General features: G+C 43.4%; 1 protein-coding gene across 4 annotated transcripts in view; it reads right to left on the bottom strand.

Annotated features, from left to right (window-relative positions):
• The window catches only part of WDR47 (WD repeat domain 47), a 68,503-nt gene extending 51,841 nt beyond the window's left edge, over positions 1–16,662 (bottom strand). For 2 of the 4 annotated variants that reach the window (XM_066246865.1, XM_066246866.1), the window contains exons 1-3: positions 5,451–5,471; positions 2,215–2,381; positions 11–94 (exon numbers count right to left, since the gene is read on the bottom strand). In XM_066246865.1, coding sequence (XP_066102962.1) covers positions 11–94; positions 2,215–2,372 — 242 coding nt within the window. In that variant the 5' untranslated portion in view covers positions 2,373–2,381; positions 5,451–5,471. Of the gene's footprint in view, positions 1–10; positions 95–2,214; positions 2,382–3,377; positions 3,514–5,450; positions 5,472–16,158 lie in introns of those variants that run through there. The other 2 variants (XM_066246868.1, XM_066246867.1) reach the window with 2 other exon arrangements.

Here is a 16,662-nt window from a genome sequence, read left to right as displayed (position 1 = left end):
GAAATCATACCTTTTCTTGTCAAATTTTTCCATGCATTCTAGAGGCTGAATGAACTGAAGAACTTCATCCCATTGACCATCAAGGATTAGCTGCCTACATAAAGGAAAAACCCAGTATTTATCAAATTTGAGTTATACTAATTAAAAGCAGAAAAGATGACGAGATAGCATTAAAGCTTCAGTCTAAAGTCTGCAATGAGATGAACTTTTTACTTGGTTCCTCAACCACTATAATAATTTTTTTCACAACTTATTTGTAACACCATATACGATCAGAGAATTTGTAAACCTGCAACCACTCCTTGCTCTAATATAGATGTGGCTTTATTCATGTATGTAAAAACAATGGACTAAGTTTAAAAATTCCTTTATTTCCCTGTTCATTTTAGTTTTAGAGCTATTCTCTTATTGCTTAGGGGCTAGTGTGTGGCTGTGTTCCCGTCTCAGTGTTTCTCCACTGGGGGCAATTTGGCAATGTCTGGAGACATTTTCAGTTGTCACAACTGGGGTGCTACTGACATCTACTGGGTATGGGTCAGAGATGCTGTTAAAAATCCTACAGTGCGTAGGATGCCCCTGTCCCCAAACTCATGCACAACAAAGAATTATCTTGCACAAAATGTTAATAGTCGCAGAGCTTGAGAAATCCTGCTCTAAATTGTAAATTCTACATCTTTGAGACATTTAGTACTAAAGTCTACACTCTGAGAATGAAAACAGGAAGGAGTGAGATCAGGTTTCATCCTACTTTGGGTTCTATGTTACTTCCAAGTGACAAGGCACTCCTACTGAGGCTCTCTTATATCAGTAATTTCCCTCCTTTTGAATGTTTAGAATAGAAAATTTAAAAAGGTAGGACGGGCAGGAGGATTTACACAGGATTACCAACTTTCGATTCTGCAAAGAAGAATCAAAAGAAATAAAAAGCAAGCACAATATATATCCTAATCATTTTATAAAGGGACATTTTAATATTTAAGAACATAGGGAGAGGGCAATTTCAAAGGCCAGCCCTTTAAGATGAATACTTTTAGTTTAATGAAAAACTGAACTGCTTTATAATTCCATGTATTTCCTCTCAGACCAGCAAAAGTTCCTCACAAACCAGCAGGTTCCTGGAGGGAGATATTTGAGAGCCACTGCTAAATTCTAGCAGTAGCAATATTTAAAAGACAGGGCCAAAAGAACACTGCCTCCGGACACGCCTCACTGCACGTGCCTCCCTGACCGTCTGGCTGACTGCGCTCCCTGGGGCTCAGTGACATTCCTGACACCAAAGGCAGAGCAGTGCAACAGAGTTTCAATAAACTCCCCTACTATAATAAAGTGTTTTTTCAAGTTCGTTTTTCATGAATTAGGAACACTTCATTTCTTAAGGCTTTCCAAGTCACAAAATGCACATGTCCAAGAATCTGTACTTCTTGTCAAGGATTTTTATCACATAAGCATAAACTACATTTCTGTCCAGAAATTTGGGTTTTTCTTTTTCCATCTAATTCAAGTTAGGATATATTTAGCTTTCTGCTTTGGCAAATGTTCATTTCCTTTTGCTCTGCAATTCCACCTCCAAGAATTTGTTCTCATCCAAGATACAGAAAAAAAAGATGCTCAGTAGAACATTTATTTAAGAAAAATTGAAATTTTAATTGTCTAAAAATAGAAGAACCATTAGGAAATTAGGAAAACTGAAAAATTTTTAAGTGTAAATTTGTAATCATAGAGGATCCTTACAATGTTAATGGACACTGAACTATAAATGCAATAAATAGCTGTTATATCTTTTTGATTAGCACAGAAAATTATCAGTAGTGTGACTGGATGGATGATGGGGTGAGTTTTCTTCCTTACTGTTCCATAACAAATATGTCTTATATAATGAATATGTTTTATTCTATGGCTAGTATTCCAAAAATATTTTACCTTTCTTAAGTCTCTGTTTCCTTAATCAAATACTTGTTATGACACGGCTACAAGCACAATGTAACTGTAACTCTTGTTTTCTTTTTAATGGACCTATAGAACTTACTACTGACAACCTTCTACAGAGAACATTGTTTTATAAATGTTCCAAAATAAAGACAAACATTTTCTTAAATTACACTTCCATAGCCTTTTCATGACTGTAAAGATCTACCTGGACTCTACATATTACCTATTTATGCTTAACATTTCTTTAAAGGAGCTACAAACCTCACAGTACTGATGAATTCATACCTCAGAAAAAGCATGTCATCTGAAAACAGGCCGTTTATGACTCCACTTTCCTTCTCAAGGGCCAACATACTAATGTGAAGCTTCTTTGAATTCAAGAAGTCTAAAATTAGCTTAATGATTTCGACCTCTTTTACATTCACTGTTTCTTCAGCCGTCATGTTGATAGCCTAAATATGAAACAGAACAAAACAAAAATTAGTCCTGTTGTTTTATTTCTAAATGCTATTAACCATCTGGAATTTCTTGGAAATATTTAGTACAGATACTTTTTTTTTTTTTTTTACAGAGACAGAGAGTCAGAGAGAGGGATAGACAGGGACAGACAGGAACGGAGAGAGTTGAGAAGCATCGATCATCAGTTTTTTGTTGTGACACCTTAGTTGTTCATTAATTACTCTCTCATATGTGCCTTGACCGTGGGCCTTCAGCAGACTGAGTAACACCTTGCTTGAGCCAGCAACCTTGGGTCCAAGCTGGTGAGCTTTGCTCAAACCAGATGAGCCCGCGCTCAAGCTGGCGACCTTGGGGTCTCGAACCTGGGTCCTGCACATCCCAGTCTGACGCTCTGTCCACTGTGCCACCACCTGGTCTGGCAGTACAGATATTTTAAACTGTAATTTTAATACTTATCAAAATAATACAAGAAGAGGGGAATGGGAGGAGATAAAAATGAAACAAGAAAAATCATGACTATTGAAGCAGGGAACGGTTCATTTGCTATGATCTCTCAAAATTCATATGTTGAAATCCTAATCTCTAAAGTGATGGTTTTAGGAGGTGAGGCCTATGGGAGAGGACTAGTCAGGAAGGAGGGCAGTGCTCTCATGACTAGGATTAGTGCCCTTTATAAAAGAGACCACAGAAGCTAGCTCAAACCTTCCTCCTTATGAGGGTACAATGAGAAGTCAGCAGTCAGGAAATGAGCTCTTCCCAGAACCTGATTATGCCAGGTAGCACCCTGATCTTGGACTTGCAGACTCCAAAGTTGTGAGCAATAAATTTCTGCTACTTATAGGCCATTATTTTATGGTATTCTGATACAGCAGCCCAAATGGACTAAGACAATATTATTCTTTCTTCTCTTACACATATTTAAAATTTGCCATAATAAAGAATACTTTAAAAAGTCACTAATAAACCATGTTTAGCTATGTTGTAAATACCTTGCCCTAGGTATTCATACTCATTCCATAAGCACTTATTGTCTTTTCTCTGTGATATGCATGGTCCTGTCTCAGGAGACACTGGCCCTGTCCTTAAAAAGCTTGTAGTTTAGCAGCAACATGTAAAATGTGATACCTGTATTTTGGAGCCAAACAAAACAAGGCTGGTTAAAATGTGCAACTTTAATTCATATTGGTACTATCAACCTAAAACATCAGTGATATTTCAGCTCTCTGAAATCCCTTCTAACTCTTACCTGTAAAGTCTGCAGTGACACAACAGAGCACATTGGTCACGAACTCATAAAGATTTACAACTAGAAAGAATTCTGAAGATCATTAGGTCAACATCTCATTTTACAGATGAGGTCACACAAGCTAAGTGACCTACCTAAGTTGTTGAAGTTTTGAAGTATTAAGGCTCAGAGCAATACCAGCTACCTGTTAAGGGGACTGACTAACTGCAAAGAAACATCAGATAAAACAGACTGTAAGCGCCTGACCTGTGGTGGCGCAGTGGATAAAGCGTCAACCTGGAAATGCTGAGGTCGCCGGTCTGAAACCCTGGGCTTGCCTGGCCAGGGCACATGTGAGAGTTGATGTTTCCAGCTCCTCCCCACCTTCTCTCTCTGTCTCTCTCTCCTCTCTCTCTCCCTCTCTGTCTCTCTCTCTTCCTTTCTCTCTCCTCTCTAAAATGAATAAATAAAATAAAATAAAAAGAGAAGAATTAAAAAAAAAAAAACAGCCCTGGCCGGTTGGCTCAGCGGTAGAGCGTCGGCCTAGCGTGCGGAGGACCCGGGTTCGATTCCTGGCCAGGGCACACAGGAGAAGCGCCCATTTGCTTCTCCACCCCTCCGCCGCGCTTTCCCTCTCTGTCTCTCTCTTCCCCTCCCGCAGCCAAGGCTCCATTGGAGCAAAGATGGCCCGGGCGCTGGGGATGGCTCTGTGGCCTCTGCCCCAGGCGCTAGAGTGGCTCTGGTCGCAACATGGTGACGCCCAGAATGGGCAGAGCATCGCCCCCTGGTGGGCAGAGCGTCGCCCCTGGTGGGCGTGCCGGGTGGATCCCGGTCGGGCGCATGCGGGAGTCTGTCTGACTGTCTCTCCCTGTTTCCAGCTTCAGAAAAATGAAAAAAAAAAAAAAAAAACAGACTGTAAGCATATCTTTCTTACAGGACCAACTAACTTTAAGAAAGCTCACAGAGGCCTGACCTGTGGTGGCGCAGTGGATAAAGCGTCAACCCGGAAATGCTGAGGTCGCCAGTTCGAAACCCTGGGCTTGCCTGGTCAAGGCACATATGGGAGTTGATGCTTCCAGCTCCTCCCCCCTTCTCTCTCTCTGTCTCTCTCTCCCTCTCTGTCTCTTTCTCTCCCTCTCTCTCTTCTCTAAAAATGAATAAATAAAATAAAATAAAAATTAAAAAAAAAAAAAAGAAAGCTCACAGAAAAAAATAAAAGAAAAGAAAGCTCACAGAAACATAAACACACACATGTGTATATAGGGTTAATGTTTTTCCAATTTGTTTACTATTTTGTCAATTTCTTTCTTCATATTGAAAAGTGAGGTCTAGCAGACTATTTAGAATGCTCATACTGGCCAGGGCACACAGGAGAGGTGCCCATCTGCTTCTCCACCCCTCCCCCTCTCCTCCCTCTCTGTCTCTCTCTTCCCCTCCTGCAGCCGAGGCTCCATTGGAGGAAAAGATTGCCCGGGCACTGAGAAGGGCTCCATAGCCTCTGCCTCAGGCGCTAGAATGGCTCTGGTAGCAACAGAGCGACGCCCCAGATGGGCAGCACATTGCCCCCTGGTGGGCATGCCGGGTGGATCCCGGTCGGGCGCATGCGGGAGTCTGTCTGACTGCCTCCCCGTTTCCAACTTCAGAAAAATACAAAAAAAAAAAAAAAGAAAAATAGAATGCTCATATCAGATGAGCACATTTTCTCTCCCACATACAGAATGTGGTAGGGTAAACAAGGGGCAGTGCATGGGAAGATAATTAATGACTCAAATATTTAATGATATCAGACTAAGCTGATCTCACATATCCACCACCACAATAAAGACACCTGCCTCACCTCGCCTGTGGTGGCGCAGTGCATAAAGCATCAACTTGGAGCGCTGAGGTCGCCAGTTCGAAACCCTGGGTATGCCTGGTCAAGGCACATGTGAGAAGCAACTGCTGTGAGTTGATGCTTCCCTCTCTTCCTCCCTCCCTTCTCTCTCTAAAATGAATACATTTAAAAATATTTTAAAAAATAAATAACGCCTGCCCCAGGAAACAGACAAATCCCAAACCTCTCTCCCAACAAGCTAGCCACCCACCCCTCATGCTCTGGGTTCCCTTTGCCGTCTGCTGAGCTTACCACCCTCCAGTTCACAGACTTTATTCAAAAGACAGTAAAATTAATTATATTTCCACTAACTAAGTTCTAATCACATTTCAGAACTGTCTCCCTGAAATTACTTCTGGAGCACAATGATTAGCAATTTTATCACTCTCAAATCTTCAGATAATTCTTCCTAGCAAAGGAATGGCTCTTACTAATGAAATTCTTAGAAGAAAAGCACATTTCCCCACTCCATCTCTAAGACCTTAAAGGGCACTGCATTTATGTCACTATGTGCCAATCATACAACTTAGTACAGAAATGAGACTACAATTTTCTGATATTGTTCAATACACCCAATGATATTGAAATTTTATAGGCTTTATATATATATATACATATGTATATGTGTGTATATATATATATATACACACACACACATATGTATATATATAGTATTTTGCTTAAGTGAGTAGTGGGGAGGCAAAGAGACAGACTCCGCATGTGCCCGACCGGGATCCACCCAGCATGCCCACCAAGGGGGCGATGCTCAGCCCATCTGGTGCGTTGCTCCATTGCAGCCAGAGCCATTCCAGTGCCTGAGATGGAGGCCATGGAGCCATCCTCAGTGCCCAGGCCAACTTTGCTCCAATGGAGCCTTGGCTGCGGGAGGGGACAAGAGAGAGAGAGAGAGAGAGAGGAAGGAGAAGGGGAAGGGTAGAGATGGGCAATTCTCCTGTGTGCCCTGGCCAGGAATCGAATTATAGATTTCATATTATTCAACATTCATTCTAAATGTGCAGTAACTCTGGAGTTACTATGAATCTATAGCAATAGTCATACTTTAAATCTTAACTACAAGTTTAATGCCACCGTCATATCTAATCAATAAAACCTAAGAGAAGAAATTCATTCTTACAAATGCATCTTTTACAATGACTTTATATGCAAATTTTGAAAGATACAGAAAATGTATCCTAGTTAACCCAGAATTGGTCAGGTTTTCAAAAAATTAATTTTAAAATTCAAGTTTTAATTTTATACTGTGAAATTCCCAATAGAACTATATGGTATTTTAAACACCCAATCCAGAATTTTAATTTTTATAAGCTTCACCATTGCTGTATTATAATATGAAACACAGGCATATGCTTGATGACTATTAACTCAGAATTATTTTTTTCTAACCACCTATGTTACTGAAACTTTTCAGAGGCTCCAAAATCCTACCTATATAATTTAGAGACACACACACACATATACACACAAATAGTCCCCGCTTATCCAAAGGGAATACATTCCAAGACCCGCCGTGGATGCCTGAAGCCACTGACAGCACTGAACCCTATATATACTGGTTTTTCTTATACGCACATACCTTCTCACTTAAAGGAAGCCCGTTACGGTTTCCCTTTGGCACATCCAAACTGCCAGCATTACCACTCTTGTGCTCTGGGGCCATCATTAAAGTAAAATAAGAGTTACCTGAGCACAAGCACTGAACACCAGCACAGAGTGTCAGTCTGATAACCAAGACAGCTCCTAGGCGACTAACAGGCGAGTAGTGTGTGCTCCGTGGATATGCTGGAAAAAGGATGACTCACGGCCAAGCAGGATGCAGCGGGACTGTGCGAGATTTCATCATGCTACTCAGAATAGCACACAATTTAACACTTATGAATGATTTATTTTTAAATTTTCCACTTAATATTTTCAGACTGTGGTTGACTAAAGGTAACTGAGACCGTGGATAAGGGGGACTATTGTGCATATTTTGTGTGTGTGTGACAGACAGAGAGAGGGACAGACAGGGACAGACAGACAGGAAGGGAGAGAGATGAGAAGTATCAATTCTTTGTTGTGGCTCCTTAGTCTCCTTAGTTGTTCATTGATTGCTTTCTCAGATGTGCCTTGACCAGGGGCTATAGCAGACTGAGTGACCCCATGCTCAAGCCGGCGACCTCTGGGTTTCAAACCTGGGTCCTCTGCGTCCCAGTCTGATGCTCTATCCACTGCGCCACCACCTGGTCAGGCAATACATTTTTTAAGATAACATTTAAGGCAGGTAGCTCAGTTGCTTAGAGCTGTCCGGATGCACAAAGGTTGCTGATTTGATCCCCAGTCAGGGTACACATAGAAACAGATCAATGTTCTGTCTTTCTCTCTCCCCCCACCTGTCCACTCTCCCTAAAATCAATGAATAAAAATGAAAAAAAAAAAAAAGTCTTAAGATCTTTAAAAAATAATAACATTTAGGAGAAATGATGACATCGGATCACTTACAGCGGAATGGTGGAGTCTTGGTAGCATTGTGCGGGGGTGAAATAAGTGAATCAGAAAAAAACAGGAACTGCAGGATTCCATACATTGGTGAGACATAAAAGCGAGACTAAGAGGCATGGACAGGAGTGTGGTGGTTACAGGGGGTGGGGGGAGGGAAGGGGGGAGAGGGGGAGGGGGAGGGGTACAGAGAGAACTGGATGGAGGGTGGCGGAGGACGATCTCTCTTCGGGTGATGGGTATGCAACAGAACTAAACGACAAGATAACCTGGAAATGTTTTCTTTGAATGTATGTACCCTGATTTATTGATGTCACCCCATTAAAATAAAATTTTATTTATAAAAAAAATAATAATAACATTTAATTCCTATACATTTTTAATCTCCTTAAACTATTAATCATTACAAAGCTAGAATTTTTGGAGCACAAGTAAAAGCAAAAGCAGGGTGTTAATTTAAGAGATTAAGTATTTTAAATCTAAAAACAAAATATGTGTATATTTTATTCTTTTTTTTTTTTAGCGAGTGAGAGACAGGAAAGGAGAAAGATGAGAAGCATCAACTCATAGTTGCATCACTTTAGTTGTTCTTTGATTGGTTCTCATATGTTCCTTGATCAGACGGGTCCAGCCAAATCAGTTACCTTTGGGCTCACGCCAGCAACCTTGGGCTTCAAGCTAGAGACCTTTGGGCTCAAGCCAGCAATCACGGGACCATGTTGATGATCCCACGCTCAAGCTGGTGACCCCGTGCCCAAGCCAGATGAGCCTGCGTTCAAGCAGGCAATCTCAGGGTTTCAAACCTGGACCTCAGCGCCCCAGGTCAATGCTCTCTATCCACTGTACCACCACCGGTCAGGCACTTTTTTTTTTTTTTTTAATTTTCTTTTTCCTTTTTTTTTTTTTTTTTTTGTATTTTTCTGAAGCTGGAAACGGGGAGAGACAGACAGACTCCCGCATGCACCCGACCGGGATCCACCCGGCACGCCCACCAGGGGCGACGCTCTGCCCACCAGGGGCGATGCTCTGCCTCTCCGAGGCGTCGCTCTGCCGCGACCAGAGCCACTCTAGCGCCTGGGGCAGAGGCCGAGGAGCCATCCCCAGCGCCCGGGCCACCTTTGCTCCAATGGAGCCTTGGCTGCGGGAGGGGAAGAGAGAGACAGAGAGGAAGGAGGGGAGGGGTGGAGAAGCAAATGGGCGCTTCTCCTATGTGCCCTGGCCGGGAATCGAAACTGGGTCCCCCGACACTCTACTGCTGAGCCAACCGGCCAGGGCCTTCTTTTTCCTTTTAAAGACTTTCTTTATTCATTTAGAGAGAACAGAGAGAAAGAATGGAGGGGAAAAGCAGGAAACATCAACTCATAGTTGCTTCCTTTATGTGCCCAGACTGGGCAAGCCCAAGGTTTCTAACCAGAGACCTCAGTATTCCAGGTTGATGCTTTATCCACTGCACCACCACAGGTCAGGCCAGGCATTTTTATTCTTAAATAACATAGTCTCTTAGCTCACTTGCTTAGCATGGTTCAGTGGATCTGTTTAAGACCTATCAAACCTCTGCTGTGTTCTCTGCTCTCAGACTGAACACTTTTCCAGTCAGAAAGCTCAAATATTGTGTCACTGATCTCAGGAGAAACCTGGCAGGTAAGTATGAACAAACAAAGCAGTCCATTCTTTACAACCATTCAAAATGTGAATCCCACTTACCAGTGAGCAATAGTGCCGCCACTCAATTATACAATTATTATTAGACATTAGGCAGAGCTAAGAACTCAAGGTCTCCTGACTCTCAAGCAAAACTTTAAGTGTTAATCATGAAAAGAATTAAAGGAGTTCTAATTTTATTTAAGTTATCACAGCAGCAAAAAGGTGAATAGGGTTAAGATGCGCAAATTGCCGGTTATGAAAACTGTCACGGGAATGTAAAGTCAGCGTATGGAATATAGTTAATTATATTGTAATAACTATGCATAGTATTAGGTGGGTACTAGACTTATTGTGGTGATCACTTTGTAAGTTACATAAATGTCTAATCACCATGTTGTATATCTGAAACTAATGTCAACTGTAATTGAAAAACAAAGAAAAATTTTTTAAAATCATCACAGTAGCACATGGTGAAAATTCAAATGTTTATTAAGCAGAGTTTCAATCTATAAACACATGTAAATGAGAAATGTAGAAAGTTTTTAATCTTTTTTTAAATTTTATTTATTTATTTATTTATTTTTTTACAGAGACAGAGAGTGAGTCAGAGAGAGGGATAGACAGGGACAGACAGACAGGGATGGAGAGAGATGAGAAGCATCAATCATTAGTTTCTCATTGGGCGTTGCAACACCTTAGTTGTTCATTGATTGCTTTCTCATATGTGCCTTGACCGCGGGCCTTCTGCAGACTGAGTAACCCCTTGCTGGAGCCAGCAACCTTGGGTTCAAGCTGGTGGGCTTTTCCTCAAACCAGCCCGCACTCAAGCTGGCGACCTCAGGGTCTTGAACCCGGGTCCTCTGCATCCCAGTCTGACACTCTATCCACTGCGCCACCACCTGGTCAGGCGAAAGTTTTTAATCTTAATATTTGTAATAAAAATTAGCCTGACTGGTGGTGGCACAGTGGATTCGCATATTGACCTGGCACACTGAGGTCCCAGGTTCAAAACCCCAAGGTTGCCAGCTTAAGCGCAGACTCACCAGCTTGGGTGCAGGGTCACTGGCTTGAGTGTGGGATCATTAATATGACCCCATAGTTGCTGGCTTGAGCCCAAAGGTCGCTGTCTTAAAGCTCAAGATCACTGACTTGAGCACAAGATCACTGGCCTGAGCACAAGGTCACTGGCTTGAAGCCCAAGGTCGCTGGCTTGAAGCCCAAGGTCGCTGGCTTGAGCAAGGGGTCACTGCCTCAGTTGGAGCCCCTGGTCAAGGTATGTATGAAAAGCAATCAATGAACAACTAAAGTGATGCAACTACAAGTTGATGCTTCTCATTTCTTTCCTTTTTTCTCTCTCTCTCTAAAAATAATAAAAAAATATTTATAATGAAAATTTTACACTCTAATCACAAAAATAATGAGACCTCCAGTATAGTTTCTGTCACACCTAAAATGAAGGTACCAAAAGCATGCTTTGTAAAGTAGATTAAAATTGTCCTTCATGTTTTTTTTAACTCCCACACTTTTTTGTTTTCAAAGCAAAAAGCTGAACTTAAGGTATTTGTATATGATTCAAAAACCAAACTACATAAAAAATTGATTTTCTAAGTCAGTAGGTCAACATGCAGAAACATATAAGGAAATATACTGAACCAAGAGTCACAAAAACTTGAAAATGTACTGAAAAAGACAAAATTATATAAGCATTAAGGACTGAAAGGACAATAGAGTATATACAACATAATTACCTATTAAAGTTCTTCATCCTTAGCTTTTCTACTTCCTTAGCATTTACATATTTATCACAGAATTCAGTTGGAAGGTACTTCAGTCCACTCTCCCGCTTAGTAAAGAATATCCAAATACTTACCTTTGGTAGATGGTCTGCCAACTGCTACGTAAATGCCCCAAATACACCTGCGAAAGGCAGTCTCCAAGCGGGTCATCAATGAGCCTACTAGTGTTTACACCCTTTGGTAGCCCTGGCTCCTCAGTGGAGTCCGGATTTAGTGACTCACTGCTACCCAAGAGTACAGAAATCCTGGAATGTCTTTAGAGACTGCAGTATCCATCTTGGGCGTAGGTATGTGTCCTTTCACAGACTGCTCACTCTGGAGGAAGCTGCCACGTCATGCGGCAACCTTGTGGAAAGATCCAAGTAACAAAACTAAGAGAAGCCTCCAGGCAACAACCGGTAAGGAATGGAAGCCCTAAGTCCAACAGCCTCAAAGGAACAGGCCCACACCAGCTGGGCAGGGGATCATCCCAGTCAAGTCTCCAGGTGAGACCACCGTCCTGTGGCCGCTTGACTGCCACCCTAAGGCCTTCAGTAAGAGGCACCCAGCTGGGCTGTGCCCGGGTTCCTGACCCTCAGATTTGTTGTTTGAAGCCACTAATTTTGGAGGCAATCTGTTAAAGAGCGATAGAGAATACAGAACTTCCTTTTTTTCACAAGTTATAAAGGGTTTTTTTTTTCTAATATTGAATTGAAATCTACTTGTGACTTTCACCCTATATGTCTTCAGGCTCGCAATGCAAGTCTGTTGTGTTAAAAACTTCCACACATATGAATCTGACAACAATTATGTTTATTTCCCTACTTCCTCAATCATTTTTCACACAGAGTTCAGATTCCCTACATTATGGCCATTCTCCCCTTAACATTTGTTAATCTCCCTCTTAAAACACTTCAAACTGAACACATATACCAGGTGTGGTCTGGTCAGCAACTGCATACAGTGAAACTAACACATCCTATGATGTAGGCACTATACAACAAACACATCTAAACAACTAAAATATAAAGTAAAGAGTACCATAAAAGAATTATAAATGAGGCCCTGGCTGGTTAGCTCAGTTGGTTAAGAGTGTCATTCCAAAACCAGGAGGTTGCAGGTTTGATCCCCAATCAGGGCACACAGAGGAAGCAACCAATAAATGCACGACAGAGTGGAACAACAAATAAATGCTTCCCTTCCTCCTCCTCTTTCTCTCCTTTCCTCTCTCTGCCTCTCAAAAAAATATATATATCAATCAATGGATAATTTAAAAAAAATTAATCCCTGACCAGATAGCCCATTCAGAAGTGCAGAGGTTGCCAGTTCGATCCCCAGTCAGGGCACACACGGGAGCAGCTGGATGTTCCTGTCTCTCTCCTGCTCTCTCTCTCTCTCTCTCTCTCTGCCTCTCTCAAAAGAAGAAGAAAAAAGGAGGAGGAGGAGAGGGAGGAGGAGGAGAAGGAGGAGGAAAAAGGGGAGGAAAAGGAGGAGGAGAAGAATAAGAGGAAGGAGAAGAAGGAGAAGGAGGAGAAGGAGAAGAAGGAGGAGGAGAAGAAGAGGGAGAAGAAGAAGAAAATACAATGGAAGTTCAGAGGGATAATGCGGTTTTCTGCTAAAAACGGGAATGTAGAAAGGGGAAAGGAAAAGGTATTAACATTTATTGTGCATCTACTATATCAGGCTCTGTGCTAAATACTCCTATGTAGTATCTACATAATTCTTACAACTCCATAATTTTATTTTACAGATGACCATACTAATGTTCAGAGACACTAGGTACTTGTCTGAAGTCACACAGCAAAAAGTACAGAAGCAAGAATGGGCCAACAGGGTCTATCTGACTACAATCCTGTGGCCTTTCTACTACAACACTGTGACGTCTGCAGGGATAAAAACAGGAGGAGATAATTAGGACTCAAGTACCTTGAACCTACTCTCAGTCAGTCAAACTTTTAGAAACTGAAATTCAACTTATGGTATTTCCTAAGCTATGTAGTGATTTACCATTCATTAGTTGAGTGAGTATAAGGCAAGGTTTTTAAACTTTTTTTTTAAATATTGATTTTAGAAAGAAAGAAGAAGAAGGGAGAGAGAGAAACATCAATTTGCTATTCTACCCATTCATGCGCCCATTAGTTGATTCTTATACGTGCCCTGACTGGGAATCGAACTCGGAACCTTGGCATATCAGGACAACACTCTTACCAAGTGACCCAGCCAACCAGGGCAGCAATTCTTCAGCCCCTCCACAAGGGCTGAAGAAACAGAACATATCTTCAGAGAACCCTTAAGCATGAAGTTTTTGAAGTCTTTGAATTTTACCTTAGAAATTAGTGTAAATATTCCATTGTTCAAATTATCTTTTTGTTTTACTATAAAAGCAATACATTTTTATCCAAGTTTTCAAGTGAAATAGGTGGCAACTTCCCTCAGTATGTGCCATGTTATGTGACCCCAGATTTATCCCTTCACACAGAGCAGCTTATCTCTAATACTGCAAATACTCCTATTTGAAAAGCATAGGTCAAACAGGACAAAGTAAGCTATTTCTTTATAAATCAAGAACCAATGATTCACACTGAGGATTATTTAATACCACATGAAACACAAATCACAGTTATTTGCCATAGTCTATTTTCTAAATATGAGAACCTCCTACTGAAAGCAAAATAGCAACCCTGACCCACATATAGGGAGGAAACACCCTTTTCTCCATGTCACCCCAGTAATAAAGAACCTCTGCTGGGAAGTAAAAATGCACCTTAATAGTTCCCATGACCCTTTTCAGGCTTTGTAAAAAATAAGGTCCTGGACCTGAAAATGCTAAATATTAATAGATCATGCAGAAAATTTTAATGATTCAAATACTCCACTCGACTAAAAGGTAATCAATAGATGTCTTAAATTTTTTCCACAGTGCTTTCAAATACATTATTCAGTTCAATTTCGGAGCCTATTCCCAGACTAAAACAATAGCAGGTATTATCCCCATATTACAGATCTAGATATCAGAGTCAACAGAAGGGCAAGTAGCTCTTCCAAGATTGTAATCAGCAGCAAAGGGAGACTTAAATCCTGGCAATCTGACTTCCAATTTACTGTGATCTACTAAGGAAAACTGCATCTTTTCATACTTATCTTAAAATGTTTCTCCAACTGCAGCATATATCAAGCCTATCACAGCTGTCCATCCTGTAAGTTACTGATAAATTCCATTTCACACAGAGGCTGAACATAATTATGTAACTAGAAACATAGGACAGTACCTCTGTTCTCTTATGATACATTCCTATTACTGGCTTTAAAAGAGAGAAATACAAAGAATCAGGAAGTTGGAAAGTGAGAGAAAATAGGTTAAAATCCCTACACAAAAAATTTCATATTTAGTACACACCTAAAATGAATATGATATTGTATGTCAAGTGTAATTATTATTTTTTAATTCTATATAATGGCATCTAAATTCAAGAGGTTTCTTTTAACCTAACAATACAGTATATTGTTATGGCTTAATTATGTGTTTTTTCCATCACTGTATAATATTTTTTATTTTCTATGTGGAAACAATCTACTCGCTAAAACCTAAGGTAAAATTGTTTATTACATCTTCCTTCTAAATGAAACCTTGAGAATATGCCATCTAAAGGAAAATGGGTTCTTAGGCGTTTCTCCTTTCTAGTAAAATTTCAATGCAAACACATGCCAACCCTGGAGACAAAAAAAAAAAAAATTTTACTGAGATTTCCTGTGAAAAAAATATTTCTAGCACATTAAAACCTACATGTTAATTTCTGTGCCATGAACTTCTTGAAGTATTCTATGAAGTCTACAACAAAGGGAGGGAAATAAGTGTTAGGATCACAAGCTATGAATCTGGGTGGAACAAAGACCTCTCCTTTCATTATGCAGAAGACCAAGTTGCCAAAAAACGCTCGACTCAGACACCACGCGTGGTTAGTGACTGTGAGTCTGGGTGCAAAGAAGAAAACATCAGATGCCGGCGAACGCCGCCGCTGCCTGTCCCCCGCCACCGGCCCTTTCGGCCAGGGCCTGGTCCCCACAGCTACCGTCCCAATCCCTTTCTCCCCAATACAGCGAGCCCGCCTAACCCCGAGAGCTCTGCCACCTCCTGCGTCTCCCAGGCAGGCGACCCCCGCCCAGGATCTACACCCGTCCCCCATCCAGGCGCCGCCCTTTCCCAGGACCCCCGCCCGGACCCCAGAGGCCACTCCCATTGACCACTGAGGTGACAAGGGCCAGCCCAGTCCAGCCCCGCAGGGGCAGCCCCGCGGCTCCCTCTCCTCCCGCCCCGGTGTGCCACCGATCCCCCGGGCTCCGCGGAGGGGCGAGGAAGGAAGAATCGGCGCCGTCTGCCCCATCCCTCCTCTCGGCAGCAGCTGGGTGGGCACGACCCCCGCGGCCGCTGAGGGCTCGGGGACTCGCAGATCCAAGGCGCGGGGCGCCGCTGCGCCCCCCGAGCCGGGCTAGCAGCGATGGGAAGGTGTGGTCCAGGGGCGGCGGCCTCGCATCGGCCCGCAGTCCCTAGGTCACCGGGCGGCGCCGGGGCCTCGCCCGCGACTCGATCCCGCCCAGTCAGCACCCAAACCCATCCAAGACCCCTCTCCCGGGCCGCGAGCGCCATCCTGGGGGTCCGCTCTCTTCGAGCCAGGTGGTGACAGGTGGCGACATGTGACCATGGCAACGCGAGGTGTGCCGCGCGGCCCGCCCCGCCTCCGCCTCCCGGAGTCACAGACCTGAGGGTGAGCCCGGGAGAAGCGGCGGAAGAGAAAGCGGCAGGGAGGCCCCGAAGCGGCCGGCTTCGGGCGGAGCGGGAACGCGAGAGCGGCGGTCTGGGTTTGGCGTCGGTCCTCCCTGCGCCGCGCGTCAGCCCATCAGCTCGTCAGTCCTTCCTCCGGCTGCCCCTCCCAGGCCGCCGCGGCTCAGCCCAGCCTCTGGCAGACTGCGGCTGTCAAACGGTGCGGAGCACGGTCCCAGCCCCGAGCCCAGCCAATCGCCGCGCCTCCCAGAGGCGCCTCAGGACCCCGCCGAGCGGGGCGGCCACGCAGGTGCCTGAGCGGAAAGGAGAATCGGCGGGGCGGGCCGGGCCAGGCCGGGCCGGCGAGGTGAGGACCCGCCTGGACGGACGGGCTCCGGGCCAGCGCGCCGAGGACCTGCTGGACCCGGAGGAAACGCGGGCGCTGCGGTCGCGTGAGACCCGCAGCGGGGACGCAGACCTCTGGCTTCCGCGACCGTGTGTC

This window comes from Saccopteryx bilineata, chromosome 11, assembly GCF_036850765.1.
Source record: "Saccopteryx bilineata isolate mSacBil1 chromosome 11, mSacBil1_pri_phased_curated, whole genome shotgun sequence".
In the NCBI taxonomy this organism is placed as follows: Eukaryota; Metazoa; Chordata; class Mammalia; order Chiroptera; family Emballonuridae; genus Saccopteryx; species Saccopteryx bilineata.
Note: the sequence above shows the minus strand (reverse complement) of the source record. Positions and strands in the feature narration are given on the sequence as shown.